Source organism: Vanessa atalanta, chromosome 14 (genome assembly GCF_905147765.1).
Source record: "Vanessa atalanta chromosome 14, ilVanAtal1.2, whole genome shotgun sequence".
NCBI lineage: Eukaryota > Metazoa > Arthropoda > Insecta > Lepidoptera > Nymphalidae > Vanessa > Vanessa atalanta.
In genome coordinates, this window is record NC_061884.1 from 1201545 (window position 1) to 1222887 (window position 21343).

Here is a 21343-nt window from a genome sequence, read left to right on the forward strand (position 1 = left end):
AGAAATACTAAGACTGCTCTGTATTGATTTGTTTGTAATAAAAACAATGGCATCCAAGTGGTTAGAACACATGAATCATAACCAACATCGTGAGGAAACCTGAAAATATGTCTATGTAGGAAATCTGCCACATGTGCCTACCAACCGGTATCGAAGCAACATGATGGAAGAAGAAGCCAAACCTTCTCAAAACGAGAGGAGGCCTTAACCCACATTTGTGGGGGTGCTTTTTAAGGCTGTTATAATTAAGAAGCAAGTCAATATTTTTTAATTGACTTGAAGGCAGGAGGTTGTCAATGTAAGCTCAGAACACTTATAAAACTATTTGAAATTTTATTTTTTGCTTGGACTCCCGGTTTTTAACCCATTTAAATTTGATGAAATATATTTTATATGTAATATGGCTTGAATTTTACTTATGATAGAAAATATTCTAAAATTATTTTAAGTCTTTTTTTTTTATCTTACACAACACAAGCAATGCATGGTTAAGTTAATACAATGACACAATTATAATAATATTATAATATAGATTTTTCCATATTTTAAGAACCTTAAAACATTACATAATAAAAACAATGGCTATAAATATAATGGAAGAACTCCTACAATTTTAAATTATACAATATCGCTTAACGTGATTTCTACTCCATGTGGTAGGGCTTTGTGCTTTGTCGGTATATACCCATATAGTAAAATCACCTTCCTACATATCACATTCTATCAAAAAACAACAAATTGTATTGTTTTGTTCCGATGTGAAAGGTGAGTAAGCCAGTGTAACTACAGTTACAAAAGGAATTACATCTTCGTTCCCAAGGTTAGTATCGAATTGGCGATTTAAGGGATACTTAATATCTCATACACTGCTAATATCTATGAGCGACTGTGACCACCTACCTTCAGGTGACCCATTTTCTAATCTCAATTAACCCATTAAAAACCTACATAAAAACGACAAAAGAAACACTAGTTGGACACACATTTTAAAATGGATTGGATTTCTATTAGTCTCCAATGAAAAAATATCGATTGCCGTTTGAAATATTGTATATTTTGTTTGTCATCAATATTTGTATGAGCTTTAACTTAGTTAAACCTAATTTTTTTATTCATGTGAATTAAATAGAATTCAGTAGATATTTTTTTTTATAGTAAAATAATGCATAAAATTGAAAAGTAATTATTCAGTGATCCGGTTCTTATTGTAATGACATCATTTGTATCAATACTAAAGTTTTGATACAAATTAATTTTATTTTATGATTTAAGTAATTAAATTTAAAGTTAATAATGGCTTTGAATGTAGAATCTATATTGTAGATTCTACCGAAAAGAATAGCCAATAAACTCAGTAGTCATAGTTTACAATTGAAATAAATGATTTAAACTATGTGAAAATCAGCGGATACTATCTACATACTTTTAGTCTTATAGAGTTTATAGACAACAACTATCGTTTATTTAAAAAATAATATATGTATTTCTGAAATTTTACTATAGAAGCGAACTCTTTGCCCATGGAAAAATTAATTGATTTGTGGAGCCGAGAACTTGGTTACAAATTTACTATCATAATTTGTATGAATACTAAATTTTTTAATGATTCTACAATAATATTAAAAACTACGACTAACTGTTATTTGAGTAACAAAGAATTTGTATATGAAACCGAATTGTGCGCAAAACTATACCTTTGACATATAATAGTCAATGTCAATTGTCAACACTCAATGTCACATTGACATTAATTGTCGTTTACATGATCGGCATTTCGATGCGATTCTAAGCAAATTGCAAACGAGACAAACACAAATATAATTTATTTTAAAAGATTTTACGCTCACGTGCAAGTACCAAAATTATATTATTTCAAATCTGGATGACAAAACAATGATTGCGGCTTCTGAACCCCTGGTAACTATACTTAAACGTTATTTTTGTTTATACGATTAATTCTGGACTGTTATAGACTTATTTATTTGTGTTTTTAGGAGTTTGTTCCTCATGGTAGGACAGTAATAGCTAAGCATCCTTGTCAGATATACAGTAGGGGACACAATGTGTCGTTATCAGAAAATTCTCTACTTTACAAATTAACAAACTTCGGAATTAAAGATGAAAGTCTATTGGAGGCTAAGGAGGAGGATCAAGAGTGGTGGTGTATCCGAGAAGTGTTCTACAGAGTCGATGGCAAGTAGATACTTAAATTACCTTCAAGCTTTAAACTTCAATTTAATCTTTGTATAATTAATAAACTAATTCAAAGTTCTGAGTTGTGCCAGCCATTTGAAACTTTCATATAATTTTGTAAAATTATAAACTGTTTCCATGCTAAGTCAGTGTAAGAAACTCATATCAATCAATCAAACTGTAAATAAACAAATATACATTTAAATTTATTTACTACTGCCTATTCCATTCAAATAATGTATTGAGACAAACAAACATTACATTAACATATTCCCTGCCATCTTATTTTGCTTTTTAATTTATAATATAGCATAATTCCACTCAATTATGTACACTTGAAGTTAACTTGCAAACTTCCGATAACAGCTCATTAAATATTTTAGATTATTCAAGCTCTTGACCATTGATTCAATTTAATTTGTCCTCTTGTGGTTGGAATAGGCTATACTGTCCAATAAAAACAAACAGAACACTCACTTGACCATAAGACAGACAATTAATCCTCATATCAAATTTATCATATAATCAATTTCAGATGATACAGATGACACAGAAAACACACAGAAGGAACAGAGATTTGATTACTTAGATTCTTTTCGACCACCGAGTCGTATAAAGAATGACTTTAATATTTCAATAAAGTCAGAGCTTCTGAGTGGGTTAAGAAAAGATGATATAGCCTCTGCCGGAACTTCTAGAGGTGGCAGTGCTAATAGTTCCAGTAATTTATCGAAAAAATTCAATTTACACTGTGCTCAAAATAAACGACCCAGAAAAAGGCCTCTAAATCCTAAAACTGATTGTTTTTATGAAGAAGAATTGTATGTCAAAGGATGCACAGCAGTTTGGTCCAAAGGTTAGTTGTTCCTTTTTAAATTAGATATAATTTTAATAAGTTATGAATAGTATATATTATATAGAGCCGAGATGGCCTAGTGGTTAGAACGCGTGCATCTTAACCGATGATTTCGGGTTCAAACCCAGGCAGGCACTACTGAAATTTCATGTGCTTAATTTGTGTTTATAATTCATCTCGTGCTTGGCGGTGAAGGAAAACATTGTGAGGAAACCTGCATGTGTCTAATTTCAACGAAATTCTGCCACATTTGTATTCCGCCAACCCGCATTGGAGCAGCGTGGTGGAATATGCTCCAAACCTTCTCTTCAAAGGGAGAGGAGGCCTTTATCCCAGCAGTGGGACATTTACGGGCTGCTAATGCTAAAAAAAATGAATAGTATATGTTATCAGGATTAAATACCATTATATAATAAAATCCATGACATATTTAACTTTTATCATAATACTAATTTACCTCTCTCAATACTAATTTAATTCTCGTATGATTAAAAGTTACCCAAATGAGTGAGCATAAACATATCAAACTATATTATATATTAATATCATGGTGTTGTTTTAAACAAAGTTATAGTGCGATTGATTATATGTATAAAAACACTACTAATCTACATGATTTTCTCTAAAAGACATTTGTATGTTTTATAAATGATTTCAAACTGTTTATGAATCTTTGTATTGTAGGTACATTATATGTGAATAATTTATGTCATGTTGTCATATATTTGAATAATCTGTATGTCATATAATATGTAATGTTATATTGATGAGAATGTATAATGACAAATAAAATATTTCCTCTAGTTTAAGAAATCTGCATGTATTAACATTGAACCAAGAAGTGTGCCTTCATGTTAATTAAAAAAAAATATAGCATCAGTATGCTATATATTTTTTTTATATTATAAATTTCCAATTACAAGTTAATTTAAAATTATATGCTAATTATGTAAGGTTTAAAATATCTAATTTTAAAAACTCGTAATGCTTATATCTAATCATTACTTTATATATATTAACAGGTTTGATCTCGACACCAGCAAAAAAATTATCTGGACCCGAGCACCGTGAAACAATAGCTTGTTACACCATCGAAAATCCTATTAAACATGCTGCCTTCGCTGACTTTCATATAGACATCAACAACACCATGTTAATTGACGCACTGAACTCTCAAATTGGCGACGTCAAAAAGAACATTAAAATCGAAGATACAACGGAACATATCAAGAAAAAGATCATGCCATCTATAGTACTTATAGACAGTAAATGTATGAGGGTGTATGCCATTGATGGCAGAGAATACATTACAAGTATTCCGTTTCAAGTTAAAAAGATCTGGCCGATGAAATATGGTGTTCTGCTTGAGAAGGATGCGACACCAGTTTTGCATAATTCAATGTTGCCTACATCTTTTCTAAAATTAAATGAATCTCACAATAGCTCATTTTCCAAATCCCGGACATTTCCCTTCAATATGAGCGCCAGATTGAGAGCCGAGTCCATCTCTGGCTACGACCAAGATTACCCTTTACCAACTTGCTTCTCCTTGTCACATCCGCTGGACGAAGTCACGCCGATTCTTATGAAATCATCAGCTCAGGGCTTGCAATACTATAACGATGGAGATTTACAAATTATATTCGTTAGCACGCATCCAAGTATAATACTCTTATATGATTGGAAGTTACAAACGCACTCTCTATGGAAGATCCGGAAAGCTGTTCGAGACGAATGTCTAGCGATGTGTCCGAATATGAATTCTTCGACTGCTTTTAGTCAATCTTGTGATTTCGTTGGGAGTCCCATGCACAGCATGCGGAATACTACAAGCTGGACGGCAGGAAGTCCATTTCATTCCAAAAAAGGTCCTTCCACACCTTCTCGTTCTAGGCAAAACAGTCCAATGGCTAACGTTTTCCATCAACAAGGCTTGTCGCCACATGCGTCTATTGGCCAAGCTAGCTCTACGTCCATGATGGCCAACACCATAAATCAGACACCGCCGTCTCTGCCTCTGTACCCAGACATTTGTTTAGACCACATATGGACAGACAGCCAAGTAATCAGACGAGATCCAGTCGAAAGTCCAAATGATATAAAAGCATTCTTACACACTGATCTTGTTGGGCATAACTATTTATGTTTCATGGTAAAGGTCACCGGGGTGACGAGACTGCAAATAGTTAGGTTGCAGAAATCTCATTCGCACGGGCAAATGTCTAAGACGAATATCATCGTCGGATCGATATCTTCTATTTTGGCGAAAGACGCGGTCGTTTTGGAACATTTGAAAATGATAGCCTTGATCGACGAGTCTGGAAATATCATTTTACAGTCGGGGAACAGCTTCGTCGGCAAGGTATGAGTTGGACACGATTTCAGCTTTCTACTCGTCTGTACTGGGTGTGTATAATTCTGTCCGTTTCAGGTACACGTGGGTGGTATTTTGGCGAGATTGATAGACTCCCCGTACACCAAGCGAAACACATTCCAGTCGCCGTTTCCGAGGCGGAGCAGCTTGCTGCCGACTCGGTGCGAAACGAACACGTTCGACGATTCCGCGTTACATCTCCTGTCGCCCGTGCCGCACTCATCGGCATCGAGATTGGAGCAAAAGGAAAACTTAGGTGAGGTTGATGCCGTCAATATATCCGATTATTTATATTCTCACTAAAGACAATTTTTGTTTATAAAAATAAAATTGAATTAACAAAAAAGAAAAAAAAAACATATATTTAGAAGGTAAACAAAATCGCAAGTATCCCTATTTGAGTATTTTAAATGTAAGTGAAGTGTGGCTGCTGCAGGCGTGCGGCGGCTGTGCGACGCGGCGGGCGCGCGCGTGAGCGTGTGGTCGGAGGCGGGGCAGCTGTACCGCATCGCGCTGCCCGAGCGCGCCTGCTCGCCGCTCGTGGCGCGCTGCTGCGCCGCGCTCGCGCACGCGCTGCCCGCCGACGTCACCATGCAGGTGCCCGAACTTGACCTAAAATAGCGACATTCGCTGATAGCGAATTTATTAAATAGTATTGCCAACTTTAGGTACATTTTTCCGCGATAAAGAAAACCGAAAAGAATGTATCTTTGTGCCAAATTTCATTCAAATCCATTCGACCGTTCTAGCGTGCTTGAGTAAGCATTCAAACTATCCCATCTCTAGTATTAGTGAGATGATCACATAAATATTATACATTCTTCTAAGTATTCAGCTATGTAAAACGTTTTCATTCATTTAATGCTCCTAAATAGGTACCAGAACTGAATTAATTGCATTTATAGGTCATCATAAAATGGTACGGCGTACGAAACGCTCCAGGAACGCAAGATCTAACACCCGAGCAAGAATGGGTCATGTTTTCCAATCTCCTTTTATCATTAATCGGCTATGACGTAGAGAAACTATCTCAGAGTCGACATAATGACGAGGAACACGTCGAAGTGGTCACGAAGAAGCAGAGAACTTCGAGCGATGGAACTCAAGACGATTGGGAATACATGCTCAATTCCAAAATGCACAAAACGATGGGAAACTCCCTCGCCAATATGCTGAACTTGCACCAAATACAAGCGGAAACGAGACATTCGCGATCGAACAAAAAACGAGACGAGGAAAATGAAAAACCTTCACAATTTAACACCAACTCCCTACTTTTCCCATACACGGTACAAGTTTTCTACGCTTTCCATTTGGCGTACGAAGATATTAAATTGAACACGCTCCTGGCGAGCGATCTGAGCCCCCTGTCCACTTTTCTTTACCAAATATCGAAAGATCTGGGCTTGGACAACTACGTTAATCATTACTGGTTAGATTTCCCAACGGAATATAACTACGAATACGATCAAAACGACTCGCAGATGTCCGAGGCGGTTCTGAAGAAATTGACCCAGCCGAACTATTTTAACACCGAGCCACCCAATATATTTCATTATATAAATTCAATGTTAAAGGAAATGGACGTCGGATACTATCCGTTTATGCCGGATGTGAATAATATGTCCAGGGATATAATCGAGGTCAGTGTCCAAATTTATATTCAATATCATTGTAATAGTCCCAAATAAACGGGATAATTACCCTTATCCCTTTTATTTGGAGCTGTGTTTGTTTTTCTCTACACTATATTCTTTTTTAAAGGCTATTTATTAGCTTTTTCTGTGACTATACCTAATACCAAATAACAGCCTATTAATAATGTCAAACCATTACCTTGTGGTTTCCTCTCTAACAATTCCTTAAGAATCACCGAAATCTAATACTGGTAAAATTTTATTCACATATCCGTCTCTATATCCAGATTCGAAACTACGTGTCCATAACATCCCAGGTGTAAATGATCACGTATAAATTATCCCAGAAAAACCTATGTTCTATGTGTCTTACCGTACCGTACCGAAATACGTACCGAATAATTTAAAGTTACTGAAATCCTTGTGCTGCAGCCACAACGAGCGAGGAGTCAGAACGATCTAGAATATAAGAAACCCGAACTTGCATGGTTCTACTATATCGAAGTTTATTAATCTCAATTACCATTAGCCATTTATATATAGATCAGTATACAAGCTACTCGAGAGGATTTTTTATAATCAACACAGCGGACATCACCAATAATCTGATGGACACCTAATGAACAGATCCTGGCGACGGTGGGGTACGGCGCGAGCGCGGGCGTGCAGGCGCTGAGCGCGCGCGAGGCCGTGGGCGCGAGCAGCACGCCGCGCGCGCGCGAGGCCTGCGCGCGCGCCGCCGCGCCCGCCGCCGCCGTGCTGCTCGCGCGCGACCGCGGTGAGCGCCGCCGCGGGCCGAGCTCGAGTCATCTGTTGTTATCGAGATTCCGGCGTTGTTGATCTAGTTTAGTGTTTTTCAAACTTCTCGATGAGGCAATCCCCTTTCGAGTCTGAAAATTCTGACGCCCAAGGCTATATGATAATGTCAATGGTTTTAAACACCGCGTATTTATTTTTTTCCTATTGAGACCTGTACTGATAGTTAAGAAGATATTTTGGCAGGGTTTACTTGTAATCGCTATTTAAAAGAAAAATCTAACTTAACTGTTCAAAAAAGTTTCTGACATGGGTTTAAGATAAATTATTATAAAAAAAAAACAGATATAATTAAGTTCCTTACCACAAATTATATATTTTAGTCCATTATAGGACCCACGAATACTCACTCTTTTTCTTTAACCTGTATCCTGTGACACTTAAAAGTTTGAAAAAACACTTGCCTAGTTCAGAACGACGAAATATTTCAAGTATTAATAAGCTAAATTTATATTATTTTCAGGTATAACTCCTCGAGATATAGACAACTTGCCACCAGCGATAGCACTTTTGCTGGTGACCATATTCAGTCGATGTAAGAGCGACCCTCCTGCAGACTGGCCCGGAGAGGCTTACAACTTGGTCATGAGAGAAGACCTCGCGTTGCAAGCAGAGATAGCGGATACTATCAAGTCTACTGATGAATATATGGAGTGTAAATACAACATCTATACTTATATTATATATGCGAAAGTAACTCTTGTCGGTCTGTGTCACTTTCATGGCAAAACCACTTAACCGAATTACATAAAATTTGAATGTTTGCTACATTCAAATTTTATGAACCCCAAGTAAAGACATAGGATACTTTTATAACTACTAATGGACAACTGAGATCTCCTGTTGACCCCACTCTCCCAACAGACTGCGGGCGAACACTAATCGCCTATATATATATTTATATTGTCTCTTTCCCACAGCATTGGCTCTGGAAGTGTTAGAGAAGGACACAGCGTACACTCAACTGGCACAAGTGTCAACAGAGACGGTGAACAAGAACGAAGAAGAGAGCACCGGCATGGAACACTTAAACACCAAGCTCTTAAATTTACTGTATCCAAGAGACCACAGGTAATCTGTGATGTTACTTCACCAATATACATAAATAAATTAAAAACAATAAATAATACTTTCAAATAACAATTGTATATACAGAATGTCCCAAAACTTGAATGGCTTATTACTGAATTTGTATCTGACTGATTTATTTGGTGAAAACTTTATATTTGTAGCATAATGTTTCAAGATTTTTGTAAAATTCTTACCCAAAAGTTCCGTTAAGGCCGTCATAATAAATAAACAGAGTATTTTGATTTGATTGGAAATTAAAAACCAGCATTTCTTATAATTAAACACATAAAAACACATGTAAACATTATTGCAAAAATATTTAATATAGGAAAACCTTTTTCAGAATGACGGAAGTATTCAACTTACTCCAGTCCTCAATCCCAGTGACAATCAACCTCACCCAGAGGCCCGAGGTCTCCGATCACGACTTCATCGAGGAGCAAGAGAAACACCTGTACGCTATCAGTACCAGGACTATGGCGTTACCCGTGGCAAGGTACAATCATCTTAGTTAGTAGTTTTGTATTCATACACTGGTGTTCATTCTTTGGAGTGTACTTTGTACCTCCTAATTATCTGTTATAATATTCGAACCCACACCTCGAACACACAGCTTGAAAGATTTTATAGGAAGTAAAAAATAAGTAAACACTTTTTTACTATTTAACAAAAAAAGCCGTAACTTTTTCACCACATGCACGTTTCACCCCCAGAGGCATGCTGTCGCTGCGCAGCCTGCCCGTGCGGCCCACGGTGCCGCTGTCGCCGCCGCGCCTGTGCGTGTCGGGGCGCGGCCCCCCCCCGCGCTGCTCGGCCGTGGCGCTGGGCGGCGGCGACACCCCCCCGCACTGCCTGCTGTGGCCCAGCTTCCACAACGGCGCCGCCGCCGGCCTGGCGCTCGTGCCCGTCACCGGCGCCAGCATCCACGCCAGCTGGATCATCTACAACAAGCCGCGGGTGAGGCGCGACTGGCTCACCTCCCCTCCCCGCCCCACATCAGTCCGTTCCACTAACGCCGTCTGCTCCCCCCCCCCGCAGGGCACGCAGGACATGTCCGCCGAGCACGCCGGGTTCCTGCTGGCACTGGGCCTCAACGGACACCTCCGGGACATGCCCTTCATGAATATGTACGAGTACCTGGTGAAATGTCACGAGATGATCAGCATCGGGCTGCTGCTCGGCTTGGCCGCCACCTACAGAGGTGAGGCGAAATAAATTGTATAATATGTACTTATACATATTTCAAACGCCATAGTGTAAAATTGTTGATAATTTACTCACTGGCCTATAATTTAAGCGTTAATATTTTTCATTCAATTCATTTGAAGTCTGATTTTGACATTAAAATAAATATTAAAATAACGATGTCGTGTTATCTTAAACCGTAGGCACGATGGACGTACAAGCCACGAAAATGATGAGCATCCACCTGGAGCCGCTGCTGCCGACCACCTCCATCGAGCTGGACATCCAGCAAGGCATCCTCGTGGCGGCGCTGCTGGGCGTGGGACTGCTGTACCGCGGCACCGCGCACGCGCACTACGCGCAGGTGCTGCTGAACGAGATCGGTGCGTATACGTAACTCAATGACTTCATTTACTTCCGCATCGTTTGTTTTTACTTTTTTTTTGAGTGATGATTTTTATTCCGTAGTATTTAATAGTAGTCTGATTAATTTACGAGAGAGGCTTATGTAAATAAATAATTCCTTTTTTGCCAAGTTATCTAACGCAATTTTTATATTTACTCACATGCACATACACTCAACTGCACCCACCACAAATAATCGAAACGAACAATGAATGTGTCGCGCGCAGGCAAGCCGCCGGGCCCCGAGCTGGAGAACTGCGTGGAGCGCGAGGGGTACGCGCTGGCGGCGGGGCTGGCGCTCGGCCTCGTGTGTCTGCGCAGCGGGGGCTCCGCGCCGCACCTGGCGCACATCGCGCCCCGCCTCCGCACCTACATGCTGGGGGGGGATAGCAAGCCCAACGGTCAGTCCGCCCCCACCGTGGGTCTCCATTCTACATCATCGGCGTGCGAAATAGTAGCTCACACTAATCTATCTCGTGATAATAATGCCTCACATCGACAATGTAGTAATCAAGCGTCGGCTCCGCCAGGGACGTGCAAGGAGCGCAAGGGCGGCTCGCTGAACCTGGACGTGACGTCACCGGGCGCCACGCTGGCGCTGGGCCTGCTGTTCCTGCGCACGCGCAGCGCCGCCGTGGCCGCGTGGCTGGCGCCGCCGCGCACCGCTTACCTGCTCGACTTCGTGCGCCCCGACCTGCTCATGCTCAGGGTCATCGCCCGCGGTGAGGCCCGCTCACACGCAGGCACACGCATCCGCACGTACGCCCGCCGACGTGCCAGTCAACGATCGTGTCTCTGTGCAGGGTTGGTGATGTGGGACGACATCGAGGCGAGCGAGGAGTGGGTGGAGAGCCAGGTGCCGTCCACTATCAAGCCCTACTGCTTCGTGAAACCGACGGAGGATAATATCGACTACGAGGCGATGAAGTTAGTCGTCAAATTTTTTTACCATTTTGATAGTCATATTTACTTAGCATAGTATCAGTTAATAAACGTGTCTGATAATTGTTATTAGCTGTTATTGTATGGTAAAGTAGTATTAGTATGGTAATCGGTTTCATTGGTAAAACCAAATTAACATCAGATTAAAAAACGAATTTATTCTTTCGTTGATTAATATAATATAATCAGACATAAATGTAAAAAAAGTCCCGTAAAGTAGTCGAAGTTTGTGAGCTCACCCCCTATCGAGGCGCGCAGCCGCCTCCTCGCACGCTAACCCCGGCGCCCGCAGCCAGGCGTACTGCAACATCATCGCGGGCGCGTGCTTCGCGCTGGGGCTGCGCTTCGCGGGCTCGGGCTGCGAGGCGGCGCGCGACGCGGCGCTGCACTACACGGCGCTGTTCCTGCGCCTCGCCGCGCGCCCGCTGGCCGACCTGGCGGGCGGCTCCACGCTCGAGGCCTGCACCTGCGTGTGCCTGCTGGCCGCCGGGATGGTAACGCCGACGTCGAGACCTCTCGGACCGTGCTCGGTCACATTCCGAGTCTCACTCGAATGATCACCGATATGTACGACCTGTCGTCCCCAGATAATGTCGGGGCGCGGCGACGTGAGCGTGCTGCGCGTGTGTCGGCGCCTGCGCGCGCGCGTGCCCGTGGCGCCGCGCGCCGCGCCGCCCGCGCCCGCGCCGCTCACGCACGGCGCGCAGGTAACGCACACGCACACGCGCACGCGCACGCACACGCACACGCCGTCATTCGAAGTACGATAGACAACAAACTGTTCCTTGATCGTATGTTGCACCGTTGTACGTTGGGAGTGGTATTGTTAAAAGTTGTAAGTTATTTGCTACCTGAGCGTTCCTTCGCCGAGTATTTCATCTCCCGTGTGAGTAATTACACTAGCGGTGAGCCATTTCACAGAGAAAACAAAAATATCGCTGTCTATGTGCAATAACTGAGGTGCAGATAGAAATGCTTGACTTCGAGTGACCGAATATCGATGTGTAATTTATATTTATTTACCATTCAACCCACAATCGACTTAAAACATTCAATTTATTGTTTCGGTTCCTGCACCAGATGGCGGTCCACAACACCATCGGTCTGCTGTTCCTGGGCGGCGGCCGCTGCACGCTGTCCAGTTCCCCGGAGGCGGTGGCCGCCCTGATCACGGCCTTCTTCCCCAAGTTCCCCACGCACAGCGAAGACAACAGGTGCGCACTATTCGCTACAATATTATAATTCCCCTTTTTTTATTTACTTTTTTCATGCTTGGTCATTTGTCAAATTATAGATTTAAGCCAATTATAGAAGGACTCCTTTCAAATGTTTTTTTTTTTTCTGTCCCTTTAAAATGTGTCTGTATTGTGTGGTGATGCGAATGCAAAACGTTTATAACAAATATTCATAATATATCGAATTCGAATTGAATACAAGTCGTTTATTTCGTAGATATCACCTGCAAGCCTTCCGGCACCTGTACGTGCTGGCCGTGGAGCCTCGCCTCATCCTGCCTCGCGACCTCGACACGGGGAAGCTCTGCTACGCTCACATACAAGTATGAATTCGTTTTTATTATGTAGGGCTAGAGAGCTGTCGTGGTTACAGTTAACAACATAAGAATTGATCGGATTAAACTCAAACGGAATGCGTTAAATTAACATCAAATATTTTTTACGAGAATCTTTATTCAGAACAGGTTTGAGTAGAGGAGCTAGACTTAAAAGCTTTTGTATAAGATCTTTTATAGCCTATTTTAGGTAATATTAATGATACGCGTCACAGCTGGCTCTTTGAGGTGCAACACCATCTATGAACGCATTTTATTCACCAGTTCGCACGGGGAACAAATGACTCGCACCTCATTGTTCGATGCGCGCGCCCTATTTTCTGTAGTGCACACAAGGACATTTATCTTTACACCTCGTTTCGTGGAGTTAGCTATATTCGATCGTCCTCAATCGATCCGTACGTCGTGTTACGTGCTTTAACATTCGAACCTATAAATTTGTTTTTGCTCGAACGGTGTCAGCCTTATTGTTTAAATGATAAAGTTGAAAATAAAACAAAAAACAAATGTACACAAAACACGGTATGACTTACAGAATGGACTTGGAGAATACCCAACAGGAAACTGTCTGTTTACCAGCACTAAAACATAAGACTTTTTAAATTAATCACTTGATCGATTGCTTTTTTCATTGATATTGGTAAAAGCCGCAAGAATACAAAGACGGTTATAGTGATCGTAATCGTATAACAATATCTTCATTTATTTATCACGAGATGTTACGGACGATTCGTCGATGATTTCAATGTGTTCCTTATCTGATATTTGTATGAGCTTATCGATAATATCTACATAAGTAATCTGTACTAACTACACTAATGTTATAAATGCGAATGTTACTCTGTCCCTCTGTCTGTTTGTTACGATAGAACCACTAAAATAAATTTGTTATAAAGCAAACTTGAATCCCATGGAAATACATAGGCAATTTTTCACACTTTACACCTACCAAAGTCTTAAACACAAGCGAGCCTCTAGGCGTCAACTAGTCTTTAATGAAATGTGAATCAAAACAATACTTTTTTAAAAATTTATAATTGAGTTTGTTTTCTTAAATGAAGTTACTTTGAGCGGTTAGATGAAAGTTTATGAAATAAATTTATTCTGTAATTTAGAATTTGGTCGCACGTATATGCCATGCACGCACGCAAACTTACGCTCCCACGAACGCATACATTCACAGATACAACTAAAGATTAAATTTTATAGTATTTTTTAATTTAAAATAATTACTATCAAAGGTAAATATGTTATACGATTTGTTACGCGCGCCACCTGTTTGTACATTGATGGTAGTCCATCCATTTCTGTTTTCTGACAGAGTTTCTGACAGAGTACTGCTAGAAACCTTCACGTAATTGCCAACAACGACTGATTCTTTATTTATTTACAAGCCTCAACAAAAGTGAAGTCTTAACTCGCTTGAGTCGTAGCAAGATCTTATAAATTCTTTTACCTTTTTCAATAAATAAAATACCCAATCCATAAAGATTTTTTTCGGTAGATATTGAGCAAAATTCCAATGTAAGCGAAGCCGCTAACTAAGATTATATTATGTTTCCAGTAAATTTTCCTATAGATTAATGGATAATTAATAAAAAACCTAGTCATTTGTTATATTATGTATAACAAATGACTGTCCTGTGATTCAGATTTAACAAAACAATATGATCAGCTAACTCTAATTTGTCCTTTACCTAGTTACAATGGTAACTAGGTAAAGGACAAATTAATGAGATTGTCATAAGAATTATATCTTTTTTACTTATATATGTACATACATCTTTTGAGGTTTGAGAGCTTCGGTATTGAAATTATCACAATAAAATTGACTAAGGAAAATTAAGTAGGTACATTTCAATTAAGTTTTGTAGCTGCGCTGTTGAAACAGAGGGTATAACAAAAATAAATCAGCTATATACAAAGATAATTCAAAGCGAACTTAACTTGAATTTATTATATTGAAGAAATCTTCTAAAGGTTTCATAGGATCACAGACATATGTACTGCTAGACTAGTCTATTTTAGTATTTTTTTTAGTCTTATGTTATATGGAATGTTGTTATGGGGTAATGCCGCAGATATTAAATCTGTATTTTTCTGCAGATAAGAGCTCTCTGAACTATTCACAATATTAGTTATAGGACATAATTATGCAAAAAATTTAAAGAAATAGGTGTATTAACGGCTGCTTCACAATATGTTTATGATAATATAATGTTTATACAGAAGAATATACAAAAATATTCCATAAAATCTGATCACTACATAATATTAATACAAGAAATAAAAATAAACTGTTATCCCTACTTTCCGCCTGCATATGGTAAAGAGGTCGTTTTTGAGCAATGGTATAAATAATAAGGTACAATTTAAATTTAATAAGTTTATTAAGATTAAATTAATTTATAAATAAAAAACGCCTGATTTATGCTCGGGTTCCATCACAGGACTGATTGAGCAATCATTTTGATTAACAACATTGTAAATTTGTTTATTTGAAAAAAAGCAACTATGCGAGTTTCTTTGCTGTTTCTTCTTGCAAGAGGCTGCTTTCCGAAACGGTGGTAGTGTTTAAATATTGACAATTCAAAAACGCTTTATTGTAAAGTTTACTTGATATTTTATTTGATTTGTTTACTTTCAACGTACACCCAATACCGAGTTAGAAAACTGAAATTGGGCTCAAAGATTAATTTTCAAAGTAAGCGTCCAATAAGAAATATTTTTTGGAAATTTCATCTATGTAGGCTGAAATGGAAGGGGTAACTTGGTATGAAAGTCTTAGAAACATGAAAATCAACTAAGAATGATTTAGATAATATTTTATTTTTATAATTTTGAAATGTCATTTAAACACCAGCAGTGTTTTGCTATAAACTCGACGTTGTAATAGATGTTTTTGTTTTTTTGTTTAAAAGCAGACAAGTCATGACTTTAAAACATACAATGCCAAATTGTGGCCTTATCAATTGTAAATACTCTTCAATGGTAGAGAGCCAAGTCAATAGAAATAATAGATATTAATTTTGTGGCTCAAGCAAGAGCTATATTTTTCCTTCAACAAAGTTTCTTAAGCAAATAATTTTATTGCTACAATTAATGATACCACAAAAGTCACCTTTGAAAAATGTATAATCTTAGATGATGTTTGATTTAGGTAACAGGAAATGTTTCTATGATTTTTGGATTATCTATAAAATTTTAGGTTATATAAAAAATACTTACCTTAGGTAGTCTCGATAGCACACTGTAATTAACCAGAATCGATACTTGCTTTCGTAATTCAGTTAACGCCATCTATCAGTGCTGGATTGAAACTTAAATACAAAATGATTATAATAAGTAGTTTTATAAAAGAGATAGGTCGAATTTGTTTTAAATACTTAAATCTTTAAAACAAACTAAAAGGATGCTTATCTTAAGTAATTATTGAAATATGCTTTTTTATTTTCAGGTAATAAATCTCGAAGGGGTTGTTAAAGAAATGAAAGCCCCCTGTATAATACCAGAGCTAAACACTCTTAGAGAGGTCAAAATAAATGATCCTCGGTATTGGCCGATTACCTTCCACAGAGACCATAACTGGGATCAACTAAAGTGAGTAAAAGTTTTACCGCCCATACGTTTTTTTGTTTAATGAAACATTAATTTGTCTCTTTCTCTCATCAGTGATTTGATATTTGGAAGAATAAAGCAGCATTGCTTAAAATCTTAGGACCTACTTTTTTCAATATCTTCATAAATGTTATTATTTAAAATTTTCAGCACTCGAAAGCCTAATTGATTGCCACTGATTTTGAAGTGTTGCTGGGGTAGTCAAACATCTGATCATGATGTAACAACAACCAAATGCTTCCCAATAGCAAGAAATGTTATTTAATTAGTTTTACTAGAAAAAATATTATACCAGCGTCAGTATTATATAGGGACTGAAAAACTAACCGACATACGAGCGATGCGTGATTTAAGCGTTACACTAGACTACAAATTAAGATTCGACCAATCACATCGAAAGTATAATCATCAACGAAGTTACAGAGTTTTGTATTATGAAATTCCAAATAATTCCGTCGGACCTTTTCTACCATCAAACTTTACAATTATCTAGTGAGGAGTAAATTTGAATACTGCAGTAACATTTGGTAACCCTCTTCACAGAAATTGTACTAGAATCGTTTATAAAAGCGACTGCTACGTCATCTTGCGTAAATCTTTAAAAGAGTTGGAGAAATGTAGCTTTAAATCACTTTAGTCGCGTAGAACCATCGCTCCTACACAATCTTCTATATAAAAAATATTTATTGTATTTAATGTTCCACTAAGAAAACTATGCGCCCTATTCTATGAAGTGTGAAACAGGTCTAATTTAGAAAATAATTCTCCATCAGTCCGACCGAGTGATCCGAACTCGAAGTTTTCTGACCTTGACATTATTTTTGATAGTTTACCTATTTTTAAAGTTCAATTATTGAATTTCTTTAAAGATACACAGTTGATATAATTATTCTACTTTTTATTATCAATTAAAATTCTTATTTCTTGAATAATTAATTAATAGTTTTTTTTTTGTGTAAATTTTTATTAGTTTTGTTAAGTAATGTTGTATACTATTTATTTTTTACTTTATTAATAATTATTTTAAAAAATGTTTCAGAACGTTCCTAGAATATACATGGTGTGTCGATATCAAGCAACGCGCCGGTTGCCTCTCATATCTCGACGATCCTGACGGTTTTCTGACGATCCTAGCCCAAACTCTCACTTTGGACAAGTCCAACATCTGGTCCGTGACACCGGAGAATATAGAACTGTTCACGAATGACGAAAAAGTGAAGAACTTCGTGAAGCACTATTTGAACAAGAACGTGAACGGCTCCGATCTGTGCGGCGACTGCCTGCTGCTGCACAGGAAGCGCAAGGGAGTCAAGAGCGACGCACAACTGCCACGCCAGTGCCTGTGCCGGAAGTACACGCGGGACGAGCGGGAGTACTTGCAGGGGCTCGCCATGCTGGTCTACGAGTGCGTCGTCAAGGACATCATGTGCGCACTGCCCATCTGGACCACCTTCATGAAGGTATAGGCAGCGTCGTGCTATTTCTTTTGCATCTCTGAATACATTTCAGGAAAGAGCGGGTCATAAAATTATAAGGCTCATATGTCATAATAGATTATCATAAGATAATAAGGCTCTCAGAATGAGTCATTTATCTTGTGACTTTTAGTTTTAAATGGAAGTATCTTATTTAACATCTACAACCTAGACATACTCGAGAAAAATATCTCTATTACAGATAATCAAAACGATGAAGACCGAACCGACCACCTACCACGTCTGGCAAATAAAGCTGCTGCTGTCGCTGATCGACGGCCACAACGAGCGGACCGCCAGCGAGATGACGATCGACGGCCTCGACGCGCAGAACGACCCGCTCATCTCGACCGAGTTCACGTCCGCCGTCCGCCAGCGGGTCGCCGCCATCTTCGACCGCTGGGAGCCGCGCATCACGCCCTACCTGCGCAAGCACCTCGGCCTGCCCAGCGGCCGCTCGGCCGCCGCCGGCGACGACGACACGCGCCGCATCCTCGCCGCCTTCCTCGTGCGCCACGACCTGCCGCGCGGCGCCCTGCACGCCGCCGCCGCGCCCGGCGCGCCGCCGCCCGCGCTCGCGCCCCCCGCGCCCCCCGCGCCCGCCGCGCCCCTCGAGCCCGCCGCCCGCGCGCTGGCGCTCGCGCTGCTGCGGTGATCCGCGGGGCTGGCCGGCAGATACGTCACTCGGTCGGCCTGCCGCGGGGACTGCGTGCACGACTGGTGCTAGCCGCGCCCGCGTCTGACGCCTCTGGCGGTGATGTCTAAACTTTGACGGACCGCAGTGACGAGAGAGCTAATGTGGTCGCTGAGAGTATCTACTTTTGTGTTCATTTGTACATTCACATTTGTAAATTTATTTCTGAGTGTTTTTTTAAATGACGTGATAGTAGGCTAATTGAATATGTGTAATCAAATTGGTGTATTAAATTTCATAGTCAAACTAAACTAAAATATTATCAAATGTTACATGAACATTTTTATCGTATGAATATTCGCAATACTTTATAATATATGGCTACTCGTTGACCTCTATTAGAATCTTGACATAATGACCAGTTTTAATGCCATGCTTGTTCCTTGCACATATAGAAAAGCATGTCCATCTCTCTACACCATATATAAAAAATAAGTTTAATAAAATATTAATAGTACCGTATAGAACCTAATAGAACTTTTATCCAGTTTAAGATATACGTAGATCGCTAGTTCGACTGGATGTTCCTTTGTGATCCACCCATAATTAATGTCACCAACATAATTGAGTTTAACGTGGCATTTCAGTGGTGTGAGTTCTAGAAATGAAGATTAATGAGGCAAATTAGTGAAAACAGAAATTACACCTATCATAGATATAAAATTTTGTACTCGAGTTGTTACTTATATTCCCGGATCGGTCAAATTAAAGTTATTGCGTCTTTGTCAAAGATAATTCTCAATAAGCAATCATGTTGTCAAATATGTTGTAGTTTCTTTGAATACTCGTAAAGACGTTCGTCCTACGTCTGGTCTCTGGTCGTGTCGAATTTTTCGAACTGTGAGAACAGGAAAGTAAGTGCACAACACTGTTTGCACACACACTTGTGCACTGGTATATTCCCAGCGCAGTCGATCAGTGCTTTTTAAGTATAAGTAAATGTAATATAGAAATAAATTTTTACAAAAGTTATGACGACTTTCATTTATAACACCCACTGTTCGATTCTTTTATTGCTTAAAATAAAGATTCAACTGTTCAACCAATTTTTTGTTTTTTTATTACTTAAGAAAATCAGCACATGGTCCTTCCAGCCGGATCTATACGTTTTATTATTGAAGTTAATTATTGATAAATTATTATTGAATTTAAGGCAGGTACCCACCTGCCTTATCATAGTGGCGAGATAACATCTTGGTTCATATTGTTGTTAATTTTTTTTTATTTACTATTTAGCGGTAAAATAAATGATAGCTAGGTAGGTGGTGGTGGTGGTATCGTGACTGGCCTCATTTCAGCCGTCTTAGTGAAGTCTTATCATTTCAATTTAAGTAGAATTCGAACTATTTTTTATAAATACCGATGCGATAAATTTTATCGCATTTAAATTAGTGTTTAATATAATTATTGAATACATAATTGTCTATCATACATTTACAATGAATATATATTTATGCTGAGGCATTGGGTTGCTAGTTTCGATGGTAAATTTTGTGAAAGTACGTCTCGATAATACCAATACGCTGTTGATATTGTATAAATTATAGCTTGTGACTTATGTTTTATAAAACGTTATGTAGTTTAGTGAATATAAGTAGTTACAATATCGGTTTAAGTCTAAGCTAATTCGATTCAGAATCCCTATTTTAAGTTTAGCTGCAACTCGAAATTTAACCTCGTTTCTTATAATCAGTGTCCAATAATATCTTAATGTTTTTACGTTGGGTAAATTACATATATACGAATTAAACAAGGATTGTTTGATGTACACAAAAGTCAGGTTGATTGTAATGTTTGGTTTTCTGAACAATCTGCCATAAAGTATTGGTGTATTTGGGTCGACTGTGCTGTAAGCTGATTGAAAACCGTCTTGCGCTGATGGCTAGAACTCGTTGGTAGAATTTTTGAAAAAAACGTATAAACTTGACACAGAAGAGAGATAAGTCTGTTGTGTTTCTCTTTTGAAACATAGTACCACCTCACTCCCGTTATGGTTCCGTCAATTTTCGGTGCTTTGGTGTTTTTAAGCTATTTGAGAGCCGCCCTTATCTTGTCTTGGTCCTTTAACTCCTCGAAGTAATACCTCGTGAGAAGGGCGCTGGTCATCAATGATTCCCGCTGGTTTCTCCAATTTAGAAGAAGACAGCCGAACATAAAAAAATATAAATCACTGATAATTTCAGGTTTAAAAATAACCACTCTACAATTTTCAGTTTGTGTTTTTTTAATGCTAATTCTTCCTAACCTGTGAGTGGATACATTCGATCCATATTTTTGCTAAATGACAGCCTTGATGGCGCAAAAATTGGTGCGTCGTCGATTTAAGACAATAACATTGGTAGTTCTCGTCGTTTTCGCACGAACTTAAATATCACGGTCGAGAGTTCTAGTGTTCTGTCCTTCTAAGTAGCGGAAAAGGCAAAAATTGTGTTGCAGTTTAACCAACTTGCCAGTTTTCTTCAATAATCAATACTACCTCCGATTTCCATCGCTGTTGATCGATTTTT

The 21343-nt window shown here is 39.1% G+C and overlaps 1 protein-coding gene across 1 annotated transcript; it reads left to right on the forward strand.

Moving 5' to 3' along the window:
• The first annotated feature begins 1784 nt into the window (after nt 1-1784).
• Nucleotides 1785-19808, forward strand: LOC125068935 (anaphase-promoting complex subunit 1). Its single transcript, XM_047678324.1, has 24 exons — nt 1785-1917; nt 1995-2193; nt 2729-3049; nt 4072-5411; nt 5481-5679; nt 5860-6020; nt 6329-7066; nt 7688-7838; nt 8340-8531; nt 8797-8947; nt 9291-9443; nt 9661-9904; nt 9986-10148; nt 10336-10515; nt 10765-10938; nt 11068-11259; nt 11341-11464; nt 11772-11973; nt 12067-12186; nt 12560-12693; nt 12932-13037; nt 16507-16649; nt 17707-18130; nt 19536-19808. Exons 1-24 carry the CDS (start codon nt 1894-1896, stop codon nt 19569-19571), a joined length of 5871 nt encoding a protein of 1956 aa, XP_047534280.1. The 5' UTR covers nt 1785-1893; the 3' UTR covers nt 19572-19808.
• Nucleotides 19809-21343: the final 1535 nt, after the last annotated feature.